The sequence below is a fragment of the Chlamydotis macqueenii genome, chromosome 9 (genome assembly GCF_036417535.1).
Source record: "Chlamydotis macqueenii isolate bChlMac1 chromosome 9, bChlMac1.mat, whole genome shotgun sequence".
NCBI classification, from domain to species: Eukaryota; Metazoa; Chordata; class Aves; order Otidiformes; family Otididae; genus Chlamydotis; species Chlamydotis macqueenii.
The window spans coordinates 19,322,887-19,336,534 of record NC_141564.1 but is presented as its reverse complement, the minus strand read 5'-3'; the positions used below and the strand labels follow the sequence as shown (position 1 = coordinate 19,336,534).

The 13,648-nt window shown below is 38.0% G+C and overlaps 1 protein-coding gene across 6 annotated transcripts in view; it reads left to right on the top strand.

The window, feature by feature from the left end:
* Positions 1 to 13,648, top strand: part of FXR1 (FMR1 autosomal homolog 1) — a 37,607-nt gene that overhangs the window by 9,326 nt on the left and 14,633 nt on the right. For all 6 annotated transcript variants that reach the window (XM_086754887.1, XM_086754886.1, XM_086754884.1 and 3 more), the window contains exons 2-8: positions 765 to 817; positions 5,482 to 5,575; positions 6,849 to 6,920; positions 9,128 to 9,276; positions 9,729 to 9,822; positions 11,478 to 11,594; positions 11,694 to 11,864. In XM_086754887.1, coding sequence (XP_086611013.1) covers positions 765 to 817; positions 5,482 to 5,575; positions 6,849 to 6,920; positions 9,128 to 9,276; positions 9,729 to 9,822; positions 11,478 to 11,594; positions 11,694 to 11,864 — 750 coding nt within the window. The remainder of the gene's footprint in view (positions 1 to 764; positions 818 to 5,481; positions 5,576 to 6,848; positions 6,921 to 9,127; positions 9,277 to 9,728; positions 9,823 to 11,477; positions 11,595 to 11,693; positions 11,865 to 13,648) is intronic.

Sequence of the window (13,648 nt, the reverse complement as noted above, 5' to 3'; positions counted from 1 at the left end):
GTGAATACTTAAGGACAGCTGCGTATATCAGGTTGTTCTTTGTCTTTAGATTTTTGACGTAATCAGTGCCCCCTAAAGAAGCCTTTTGTTTCTCAAAAGAAAGAAAGGGAAGTGGGATCTTCCCTCAATTGTCCCTGAGAGCATAGTAACGTGATACAAAAAAAAAAGTGGAATATTGTATTCTTTCTTTGTTTTCCTGTGAGGTCCTCCAGGTATTTGGCCTCATACGGTCCCCGGTTTGGTACTTGAAAGATGATACTGTAACTAGCTCTGTAACAGCCTGTATTGCCAAGCTTTATTCAAATATGCTGTCGTACCATTCTGAAGGACAGTTGTTTGGGATTCAGTTTTGTGTTGAGAAGAACACCTATAAAGCAAACAGCACTGCACAGCTATGTGATGGTGTATTGTGAGGTGTACTAATTGCCCTCGGCATAGATCTCTCTCACTTTGTTCCTGTAAAACAGTTGTGCACACCTGGAGATAAAATAATAAACTGTGATAGTGAGTTTTCAGTTGTGAATGTGCTGGTCTGATTTGAGCAATTATTTGAAACAATCCCTGTGCACTGTATTTCTTGGAATAGCCAAGTAAGAGTATCAGCAACCTCATGTGAACAGTGGGATTGTATCTTGGAGCTTTCCTAAGTAGGAACCATAGTATTAGTGGTGGTCTGCTGTTTGGTTTAGTTTCAGGCTGTGTTGATATTGCTGCCTTGTTTTGATTTCACATGCGTTCTTATAACAAAAATGTTTTTGTTCTAGGGATTTATCAAAGATGTTCATGAGGACTCCCTCACAGTTGTATTTGAAAACAAGTAAGTGTTCTATTAAAAAAAAAATCTTTCTAGTATTAGATTGTTATTTTTGGTTTGTGAGTTTGGTGGTGTTTTTTCTTTTTTGTTTTGACATTAAGAGGAAGTAATTTCATTAGAAAGGTATAGTTCTAGAAGTACAGACTCACTATTCTGTTCACAGTCTCCATGAACTACTTTCTTGATTCACTGTATCAGAATTCTGTTGATCAGGCACACAGTCCTTTACATTTTTTGTTATCTTTATTGATGCCCATAGAAACGACAGCCACATTTAATTAAAATAATAACCAGTGGCAGAGGCCTGATACTCTTACACTAAAGCAGAAGAAGATGGAAAATACCAAGCTGCTTATGTTAAATAAATAATTCTCTATATATCTGATCTGAGGAGTGCTCATCAGTATTCTCAACCAGAGAAACAGAAGTATCCTCACGGTGATTGATTTCTTTATTATTATTTTTTTTTTCTTTAAATTGTTGAGAAAATAACTATATGTACATACAGTTTAAAGGCCCAGATTTTTTTTTTGTAGTGGAAAAGAGTGCAAATGTGTAAGCAAATTTGGAGAAAGAATTACCCATGAGGTCCTCTTCATTTAATATATAAACCCAGCAGTGCTACTAGGGACCTGTAGTGGCAAGTCAAAGATAATCCATGGCATAGTAAAATACAAATGAATACCTGTTGTTCAGCATTCAGACTGAACAGTGGATTAGCTGGGAGATTCCAGGGCTAATTGAAGATACTCTGGGAGTACATCCTCCTTCCTGTTTCCCTTCCAGTTGCTTGGTGGAGATCCTAAAAATGCATCAGCCTTTGATGTGAAAATTGTTGCTAAACTCTGCCAGCACCAACCTGTAGATTAGTCTTTGAGCCTTTCTTTGAGAATGATTGCTGGGTAATACTAGGGAGTGTGCAAGTGTGTGTTTATAGAGTATTTTATAATCCTGGGGTGTTTATGTGTATACATATATGTGTGTACATGTATGTGTGTACACATATATACACGTGTATAAAAATAAATCCTAGGGAGAAAAAATAATCCTAGGATTTACTCTGCAAAGTCCAGTCCTTGTTTCTTTCTAACCTGTGTTTTCTAGCCCTTCTTTTATGAACAATAGTTAGAAGATGAGGTGGCAACCATAATCTCTATTAATGCTTACTGAAGTGATTATGGAAGTTGTTACTGTCTCCTGGGTTTTCATACCCAACAAACAGGGGAAAAAAAAAAAAAAGAGTTCTTCGTCCTATCCACGTCTGAGGAGATGTGACAAGTCTTCAGTTTCATCTTCAACGTCCATATTACTTTAATTTAGGAGGCTTTTTGCTTTCAAAGCATATGCTTTCACATCTGAAGCCAAGTAAGCTAAAGGAAGTGCCTGTGGTTCACAGCAGGGGTCTAATTGTTGGCGAACACATTTCTAGTGTTTAGTATCCGTGTCATCCATGTTTTTTACAGAAAGTCTGGCAGCAGCAGCCTTGTTCCAAAAAGAATGGGCTACAACATATGTCAAATGTTTTGTTGACCAAAAATAGGTCTTATCAGGAAGTGTATATACAGTTCTAGTGGAATTATTCTGTTATATAAGTCTCATAAATTATTACCCTTTTTACTGAGTTAAATTCATAAGGGCTTTAGTAGAACTGAAGTTGGCAAGTGTCCTGTCCTGAATGCATCATTCTGTTGTGATAGTGATCAGCACTAATGAAGTAGACACATCTACTCCGCTGAAGGCAATCTAAATTGTCAGTTTGCATTTTCTGCTATTGTTAACTGGTCTTTATCTACAGCTATTGTAAGGTTCCCAAAGTTGGTGTACTAGCACAGACTGCTAGTGATGATTTTGTGGCCATAGCAATAATTAATCCCTGGGCAGATATTCTTAATTCCTTTTAAGAGACATTTTTTGAGGTAAGGAGGTGGAGAACGGATGCAGAAGCCTCAGGAACTGGAAACTTTTATTACTTTGTGAGATACAATTGTATTTTGAGGTGCCATTTCGTATAGGACCATTGGAGTTTGAAGCAACCCTATTGAAAGAAAGACTTCGCTGTAAGAGACAAGTACTTCCTTTTTTGTAATTGATGCCAGATATTTGGATAATCCTTCTGACTGTTAGGCATCAGTTCTGTCAAATCCTTTCAGTAAACAATTTGTAGCCAGTCAGTAGTCATTTCTGAAAACATCTTTTTTTTTTGCATTTCACCAGTGAGGTCCTCCAATTTTGGACTTTCTGCCATCAAAACTTTTGACTCCTCATATTCTGAGAACTGAGTCTTCTGTGCACTTTTCCACTGTTTTATTAAAAAGTACCAAAACATCTTGCAGCTGATAGGGGTAAGTCAATATTGACCCATCTGCTTCTAGTGGATGGAGTTCCTTTAAACGATTAGAGATAGAACCACCATTAGCCTACTGCAACTTCAAGCAGATTTCGTTGAAGGTGCAAGGTTTCTTCTGTCATAGCATCTCATTATGGGCAGTTTATAACTTTCTGTAAGATCCCATTTGCTAGACTCTTTAACTGCAAGGCACAGTTGAAATGCTCAAGACAACTTTAAGCAGCTCATTTAAGTTTGCAACATTTTTGATCTTGTTGTTCAGCTATGATTATTATGCTCATACTGTTTCTAAACTGAAGTTTTATATACCCTATAGTTTAGGGTATGCATTTTGTCCTCAAGTCTTACTATTTGCCTTTGCATCTGTGACAGTAATAACTTCACAAAGGCGAGGAGAGGAAGGAAAAACCCAAATCCTGAATTTAGCGACCATTATAGTTGCACAAGGGCAATTAAATTGCAAGGGCTTTTTGCCAGCCCCTTTCACCATTTCTCAGAAACAGAATGAGATTTAACATTTTATGGCCAAAATACTTTACCACTCCAACAGAAGCTATCCGTAATCTTTATGGGGTTTTTTGAAGTTACACTATAGTTAGAAGAAAAGTAAAGTGCACAATAGTGGCTAGAGCAAAACTGTGTGGATACCTCACATCTTTATTGAGTGAGATAATTCAGCATAAGCTGTCTTTTCAGAGAAAACATATACATGTATCTGTCTTGTAGAAAGTTACGGAAGTGCCTTTGCTCTTAATGCTGAGACTTGTTCCACTAATTTAGGCTGCTCTGTCTGCATGTGTTAGAGGTAAGCAAAACAAATAACTTGCAGTAATACTCACCATTACAAGTTTGTACTGGATCCTGTCTGTACTGATGTGAACATCCCCCTCTGGGATGGGGGAGAGAATCAGAAGGGCAAAAGTGAGAAAACTCATGAGTTGAAATAAGACAGTTTAATAGGTAAACCAAAGGCTATGCGCACAAGCAAAGCAAAACAAGGAATTCATTCACTGCTTCCCGCTGGCAGGGAGGTGTTCTGCAATCTCCAGGAAAGCAGGGCTCCATCGTGTGTAACTGTTACTTGGGAAGACAAATACAATCAGTCTGAACGTCCCCCCCCTTTCCTTCCTTTTTCCCCCAGATTTATAAGCTAAGCATGGTGTCATATGGTATGGAACATCCCTTTGGTCAGTTAGAGTCAGCTGTCCCGGCTGTGTCCCCTCCCGACTTCTTGTGCACTCCAGCCTACTCAGCTAGTGAGGTGATGTGAGAAGCAGCAAAGGCCTTGACTCTCTGTAAGCAGTGCTGTGCAGTAACGAAAACATCCCTGTAGTATCAATGCTGTTTTCAGCACGAATCCAAAACATAGCCTCGTACCAACTACTATGAAGAAAATTAACTCTATCCCAGCCAAAACCAGCCCAAATGCTTTGACAGATATCATGTCAAAGTCTAACATATTCTAATTAATAAGTTTTTTGGGGAGTATTTTTTTCCCCTCGTTTTATTTCAGCCTCTGTAGAGTCTTCACTTGGGTTTCTGACTAAGAGTGAGGAACGGCTGATGGTATTACAGAGTAGCAGGGAAAGGAATTTCAGGAGAACATGGAGGATGTGAATTGCTCCAGCAGTCTTCGTAAAATGCACCTAAAATATACACTTTTACAAGTAAAAGGCTTTATAGAGCCAGCTATGGTAAAATAAATAGCCTTTCCATACAAGAAGGTAAAATTTTAATTTTATATGCTTAGCAAATAATTGGTATTGATAGGCAGATATAAAGGTACATTTTTAACTGAATCTATTTGCCAGACACTGAGGAGTGTTAACAAGTTTATAGGTAGAAATGTAAAGTTTTGTTAAAGGTCAGAGTCAGATTTTCCTGGAATACTTAAAACGTCAATGGTAAGTCATTTAAATGTTAAGTATGAGGTGAATAAATGGATGAACCCCCATGGTGGACTGCAAAGATAAGCTTATATCTATGTAAAGGCTTTATGACTTGAACAGTAGAAGTGTAAGAATGTCATCTAATAATCTTTTCACTGGGGTTTTATGAAAGTTGTTTAGTGAACACTGTCAAGTCAAATTTTTAAGTTAATTTAAAAATTTTGTCATTAAATATCTTCCCAGGTATTATTTTTGTCTTGACAGCGTTATTTTGTTCCTTTGCTTATAAGGTTTGCTTTTTAGCAATAAAGAAACAGACTTGATTATATGGAAAGAGAGAACTTTAACTAAACTTGGGCGTTCTAAAAATAAAACTAAGAAAACAAGAGGAAAGTTCGAGCAATAATGTGTAATGTCTCTTCAACTTTCAGCTGGCAACCAGAGCGCCAGGTACCCTTTAATGAAGTCAGATTACCACCACCACCTGATATCAAGAAAGAAATTGGTGAAGGAGATGAAGTGGAGGTGAGTTTATCCTAATGAACTGTTGTGATACATAACTCATTGTCTGTTCAAGGTGGTGATGATTATTGTAAGTACATTAGCAAAGTGAAGGTTTAAAATGGAGCCTGTCTCTGGTACTGGATTTATTAGGCTTTCAGTGAAACTGGTATTACAGGTTTTTCACAGAGTTATCAATGGAACTTTCTCAGAATCTGAAACATAAAATTGCTGAGAATGTTTTGGAATTAAAAACAAAGCTAGGTAATTTTCATTTTTGATCTGGAATGTAACTGTTGGAAATGTTTTGATGTGAAGATGTCATAAAGCTCTTCCATAACAAGAGTTCTAACCCAGATCCAGCATCTGGTACAACCTGGCAGGAAATTGTGTGAATTGTACTGTTTTACAGAGAAACAGTGTTAAATAGAACCGATGTATTAAATGTGGAAATTAAAAGGTGTATGTTCTCTTCGCAACTGATAGTAGTATCTTTAGCAATTGGTTTAACTTCTACTTTTCACTTTACTTGTCCTTAAAATCAAAGTAATGAGTTTCTTTAGGTTACTACTATAGTTTTGGGCTAGTAATCTAAGAAACAATGTAGTGTAGGTGCTGGGTCTTTCAGTTATTTTGAAATACATGCTATTTGTTGACTTTGTTAGAGGTTAAATGTAAAGGATTATTTTCTACCTCCTTGCTATTGCAAAATTTCTTGTTTAGTCTGCATGCTACTGACTGTGGCTTATGAGGAGTGTATAAGGAGTAAATGAAACTGACAGAAGATGTGGAAAATTAGTTTCAGAAGTTATCTGTTCTATATATCTGATCTTGCATTAACTTGGTAGCATTTGTTAAATGTGAAATATGTAGTCATGACTTGTTTCATTTTAGTAGTCCTAGATATACCAAGTAATCCAAGAACAAAATAAAAATCTTGCTTGTGAAGTTACTCCTATGTGTGAACTTTCAGTGTGAAGACAATGTTTGAATTTAGTGGGGAATTGCCTCTGAATAAGCATTGAGCCAGGATTTTATCTTCCTTTAGAAATTTCTATTGAATTGTCAGCAACGTATGCAAAGGAAATCCATTCACAATCCTTGTAGTGCAAAATAATAAAAATTTGTGCAAGAAGCATGCACCTGGATAAGTTATACAAAAATTGCTTTTGTGTAGCATACTGTTCCATTTTAATGAAAATTAGAAAAGTTAGGATGTTCTTCCTTCATTATACATGCAGAGAAGTGAATGATGTCTGTCTGTGCTTTCAGTGTTTCTTACTACTTTCATTTTCAGGTTTATTCTAGAGCAAATGACCAAGAACCTTGTGGCTGGTGGCTGGCAAAAGTTCGAATGATGAAAGGAGAGGTAAATTATTTTAAAACCTACTGATTTCATGCTGTTACGTTAAATACAGTAAATATGAAATATATTTGTGACGGAAAAACTATGAATAAAATACTACCAATACAAAAACATGACAAAACAGAATTGTAAGTTGAAATCACTTTGGAATTACTCATGTTGTGTTACACAACTGAGGATTATGTTTTTATACCTGAGCAAGTCACTTCCATGATTAGGTGTTTAATTGCTTGGAGGACTGTATGCATGCATAAGAACAGGACTGCTGCAAATCTACCTTGTGAATGGATCTTGATGCTAAGAATTAAGTAAAGCAGTACACTTTACCTGTGGTTAAAGTCAGTGTTTAAACGCCATAAATTAAGCATGCTGTAGCTACCAGTATATGTTGCTGTGAGTTCTTTTTCATGTATGTATTTCTATTGACTGTAGTGGAAAGACACTGCTTTAGTTGGTTTGCTTTTACATATGTCAGGTTTGTATTTTACTGTTGACTCTTAAAGTTGCACCTGCAAAGTAACTTGTAGATTCAGATGCTTAAGCGTATAGAACTGTGGGAGTGTCTGATACGGTCTCATTAAAGCTTTATTTTGTGAAATGACTGCAAGAGAATTTAACTTTTTAGTAGGAAGGGTCCTGGTTTTTTGATACTTCTACTGTAGTAGATTCCTAAAACCAAAGGAACAGAGTAGAGAAAAAACAATTGTTGAATTTCTAATATTGTTTAAAACCTCTCAACAAATAGTAACTGCTGTTGAGCTTTGTGAGGGCAAGGTTGTGGTAAACAGTTATCAAAGGAAGAGTCTGTGTCTTCATCCTTGTGGATAAATAGCTCATTAAGAAAAAGAGAAAACGAGACAAACAGATTTAATTTAAATGACAAACTGTTTGTCATTTGAGGCTAATCTGCTTCTCTTACATGTCACAAAAAATTAGAGTTTTACTATCAGTTACCTTGCTGTGCTGCTTATTTTTTAAAAAGTAGTAAGAGAAATTTTTTAAAAATTCTGAATTTAAATGCAGTTTTATCCAATTTTTAATTTTCTAGTTTTTTTGAGCACGGGAAAAAAATAAGATTTTTCATCCTCAGATGGCTTGTATCTTTATACAGTGTTGTCAAATTAGTTACTTTATGGAATTGTCCCCCCTGAAAAAAGGCATGGTTCAATTTTGGCTACTTTGTACAGTCTTTAACATGGTTCCTTATTAAGCATTTTTGTTCCTTGAAGTAAATGTGAAATTAACAAACAACTGTGTATCTAGTGATAGCTTTGATTGTTCTGATAACCAGAATTATCTTTAACTGTAGGAGTTAATTTTTTGATGCAGAGGTTGTATTTATTTTTCATTATTTTTACTTGTTTTGTGATACGTGTCAAAGCAGCTTTATATAGTTAGGATGATACTTGAGCTCAACTTAAATTCTTGAAATTGGAAAATAGCATGTGGAAAAGTATGTCACAACCTTAGTGATTTACTTTTTCCTGATACTTGAGTAAATTGTGTGTGTTGACAAAAAAAACAGATAACAACTTTGAAGGAGGAAGAGGAGAAAGTACTGCTATTTTCCTAAGTTGCATACAGGTGAAAGGGAGCATAGGAGAAAGTTGCTTTCCTAACACAAAGCCAGGCTTTGAGGATACTGTGCACACAAGCTTCTTTGCATGTGTTGGGTAGAAGTGTAGCAGTAGGTTATTGGTTAGTTGTTACGTCTTCTTAGTTGTCTTACATACTATCCCAAATTTAGGAAGGTATCAAAAAGGCTGATTTTTTGTTTTCCTTTTCATGTCATGATTCACAGATAGTTTGCCCATTGAATTAGTGTATTTGCCTTTTTTAAATAAAGAAGAGTGAGTTGTTTTCTATTAAGTATTTTTTAGAATTAGAACTCAAGTAAACATTTTGAATGTTGGAACTTGGAACAGAACTGCAGTAGGTATTTGAAGAGAGATGGTCATGAGAAAAATCAAAGATGCTTTTGTGAGGCCTGAAATTATGCTGATACGGTGTCCTGACTTCCCTGGGGTATCAGATGGATACTGAAATATGTCCAGGCTAATTTGTGTAGAAATGTAGCATTATATCAACTCAGATTTATGTTTTAGTCTATATATTAATGTTTTGTATTTTCTTGGTGAAGCTGGAAATGTTATATGTCTTTGTTCCTTACTGATGTTACAATTTTTTTAAGAAAAAATATTCTTCCATAGTTTTATGTCATTGAATATGCTGCTTGTGATGCCACTTACAATGAAATTGTCACTTACGAACGACTCCGACCTGTGAATCAGAATAAAACTGTCAAAAAGAACACCTTTTTCAAGTGCACAGTGGATGTTCCTGAAGATCTGAGAGATGCGTGAGTAGCTCTGCGCACTTAAAGGCATTTACTTGAGTGGGGAAAAACCCCTCTTGGCTTCTATTTTAGAGGCCCATTTTCAGGTCCATGAAGAACTTCAAGAGTGGCTATGGATGCCATAGCTGGTTTAGAAACTAGTGACTGGGATCCTTGCTGAGCTTTTGGGGTGGGGAAAAAGAAAGTTCTGAGATGGGAGCTTCACGTCTTGGTTTAGGCTTGTACGGGTGATGCACTCAACAGTGTGCCCCTAGTACTGAGACTTGCCAAGTAACTATGATGGCATAGAGTCCCCAGAGAAATAAACTCTGGGACTATGTTAAGGAGAGTGGGAATTTTCCAGTTTCTGAGCAGTATTTGCCACAAACTACCGAAACATTCTTGATTCTGATCATGATAGTGTGTGTTCTGTTTTGATGAGGCAGGTTGAAATAACAATCACTTTGTCTCCTTAGATGTGCGAATGAAAACGCACATAAAGATTTCAAGAAAGCTGTGGGAGCATGTCGAATTTTTTACCATGCTGAAACTGCTCAACTAATAATACTGGTAAGTAATTATTTTTATGTAAATGTTGCATGAAATTTCAGTGTATTATTTATGGGGAGTGTATAGCCAGCTCTATATTTGTATGGGAGATGATTTAACTTGTCAAGCTGTGTAAATTGTGAGAGATTTAATATAAGTAGATGTGTTTAAATTTTATCTCTGAGGGTAGGCCTTTTGGAGAGGCTACAAGTACTACACTGTGTAGAGCCTGAATTTAGTAGCAGCTTTCAATGGCATTGTTGTTATTATTTTTGTCATCTGCAATAGAGTGCCATTTCACTGATTTGTGGAGATGTCTCAAAGCTAACTCTACCTTACTCTGCTTTGGAGCAGTAGGTTTCCCTCTGTACTATATTACACTGTGTATTTGGACCTACAGCTGCATTTCCATGTGAAGAACCGCACCAGTTCAGCATAGCTGTTAAGGAATTGGACATTTAGATTCTTCTGTGACTGTTTTCTCTTATTCATAGAATCACGGAATGGTTTGGGTTGGAAGGGACCTTTAAAGGCCATCCAGTCCAACCCCCCTGGAAGAAGCAGGGACGTCTCCAACCGGATCAGGTTGCTCAGAGCCCCATCCAACCTGGCCTTGAGCGTTTCCAGGGATGGGGCATCCACCACCTCTCTGGGCAACCTGGGCCAGTGTTCCTCCACCCTCACTGTAAAAAATTTCTTACTTACATCTAGTGTAAATGTACCTCCCTCTATTTTAAAATCATTACCCCTTGTCCTATCACAACAGGCCCTGCTGAAGAGTTAGTCCCCATTTTTCTTAAGCCCCCTTTACGTATTGAAAGGCCACAATAAGGTTTCCCCAGAGCTTCCTCTTCTCCAGGATGAACAAGCCCAACTCTCTCTGCTTGTCTTCATAGGAGAAGTGCTCCATCCCTCTGATCATTTTTGTGGTCCTCCTGTGGACCCACTCCAGTAGGTCCATGTCTTTCCTGTACTGAGGGTTCCAGAGTTGGATGCAGTACTGCAGGTGGTGTCTCATGAGAGCAGAGTAGAGGGGCAGAATCATGTCCCTCGACCTTCTGGCCATTCTTCTTTTGATGTAGCCCGGGATGTGATTGGCGTTCTGGATGATGTTCCTTCCCTCCAGTGTGTCATCGGCACCACACAGCTTAGTGTTGTCAGTGGACTTAATGAGGGTGCACTCAATCCCACTATCTATGTCACAAACAAAGGTGTTAAACAGTGCTGGTCCTGATACCTGCCTTTGCCTTCTGTGGCTTGGGTGATGTGGTTACACAGACTTTTCCCAGCATTAGTTTCTCTTCACAGTTGTATTTACTTAATATTATCCACCTGAACCTCACTCTCCACAACTGTGTCTTCCTTGCTTATTCCCTTAGCTCTCCCATTCAGACAGTGAGTGACAATTATGTGTATGGTAGAATGATGTTTGTTGTCTGGGGAACATCAAAGCGAAAGAGTAACTGTGTATATCCACCAGCAAAATACTTAGTGTAAAATATGCTGTGAGTGAAAACAGAAAATTGTTGGATTGCAGAAGTTGTGCTGAATTTCTGATGCTTTGTTTTGAGGAAGAATAATGTTCATGTAAATAACGGAAATTTAGATCATGTTTGTGATTTAGTTTAAATAGATTTTCTTAAAAAATGAAACTTCATGTTCTTTCTCTTTTGTAGTCTGCCAGCGAAGCGACAGTGAAGAGAGTGAATATACTGAGTGACATGCATTTGCGCAGCATTCGTACCAAACTTATGCTTATGTCAAGAAACGAAGAAGCTACAAAACACTTGGAAGTAAGCCATATCTTGTAATTCTTGTTGCTTGAAGCTGAGCACATAACTGTATGTTACATTGAGTGCATATGGATGAGTCTTACTTTGTTTTCCCTTCAGTGCACAAAACAGCTTGCTGCAGCATTTCATGAGGAGTTTGTAGTCAGAGAAGATTTAATGGGACTTGCTATAGGAACGCATGGCAGTAACATACAGCAAGCCAGAAAGGTTCCAGGAGTTACTGCCATTGAACTTGAGGAGGATACTGGTACTTTCAGAATCTATGGAGAGGTAAGGGGGAAACTTTGTACGAATCTAATGAGCGTTTCTCTTGTTTTCTGCTTCTACAGTAGTGAGAGCTGTACCCAGAACTAAGAACTGGAAATAGCTGAGTAGTCATCTGTTCATGCTACAGCAGTTTCTACTACATGTATTTGAAATACAAGACTTTGTTGCAGTGGTAGCCTCTGAGATGTGTTCTGTCCTAATCAGTCTGTGTGCTGATGTATGTGATAACTGTGTTGCTATGTCTTGGTTAACCTGAGAGAAGTATCATTTGCTGCTATTTTATTCGATCACAGATTTTTTTTTTTTTCCCTTCAGACTGTATATGCTGTTCTTGTTGGTTCTCCCCCTCCCCCTTTTCTAGTTCATTTGCTGTGTGGTGTCTGATCCTCCCATCTAGCCAAATGTGTTAAAGCCTGTAGCTGCTGCTTTGAACCCTTTTGTTTTGGCAATTTAAGCCTGGTTTTGGCAAGATAATACTAGTTTGCTCTAAATTAATTCCATTAACTGATGGAGGTGACTCTTACCCGATGTGCTTTAAATCTTACAAGTGCCTTAAAATGTGGCTGGCCTTTGAACCAGAGCAATGATCCATTCAGGAGGCAGAAGAGTAGTGACAGAGATGCCACTGTCAGGAGGGCCCTGCCAGGGCATTTCTTGAGGGTTTTTATCTCCTGTTACCAACTCTACAGGTGCCACTAACGCCCGAGTCTCTGGTGTTTCAGAAATCCTTGGTTGCCTACTGTTTCAGGAATCTGTGGTCTTGAATTATGCTCCATGCATGTCAGGAGTAGAACGTGGCTGTGATGCAAGCATCAAATGAAGTTGATATTGCTGAGAGGAGGACAAACTTCTGTACTCTTCAGTGTCTCTGAAGTTGTGCCCTTTTTTTTTTTGGAAACCTTAAACATTTCCAGGGTATCAGGGTGGCAACAGATCCTTCTTTAACCTAGTACTACCAGTAACTGACATCTCACTGTTCAGGAAGAAGAATCGGATAAGCTTAAACGCAGTAGAATTTCTAGTGTATTCCAGTTCCGATCTCTTTAACATGAACGGTGTGATGCTGAAACTTGCAGAAAGGTTATGACTGTCACCAGCCTCTTACAGTATTGCACAGCAATGATTATAAATACCAGATGCCCCGTAAATAAAAATGCCTTTAGACACCTCCAGCCTTGTCCTTCCTAGAAGTGATAGCTGCTTCTAAAAAAGCCAGACAAACTAAATACTCCACGTGATGAGGGCTTCAGCATCTGAGTATACTTGTCTATTCTTTTTGCCTCTTTTCAGCTGAAGTTGTCAAACAGCCAGGCCCTAATGGCTCAGTGCGCAGGCAGACAATTTTAGGCTCTGAGATGTGTGGGAGTAGTGATCCAGTGTCCCTGACATTGTAATCAAGGTCCGAGGGTCTCCCATACCTAACCTTTTGAATACAAATAAAAGTTCAGTGTTGTTCAGGGCCAGAATCTCTGAGGGAAGGAACAGGGAGATAAAGAATATTGGAAAAGCTGTATGATTAGAAGGAAGCTAAACTGTATGGGATGCTGTTCATGCTTTTTACTTGTCTGGTCTAGACCACTTTGGTTCCAAGACCTTTCCCCTTCTGCCTGAACTGGTGCTTATGATGCCTGTTACAGAGACCACAGTACTGTGAACTTCAGAGCTTGGACAGTCAGTGGCTATTTCTACTTTTGAAATTTTGTGCTTCCTCAGAGAGAGAGTCTTACCAGAAATGCAAAAGGCTTCTCTTAAACCTTCATTGCTGGCAAAATTCAGTTATATTCAGT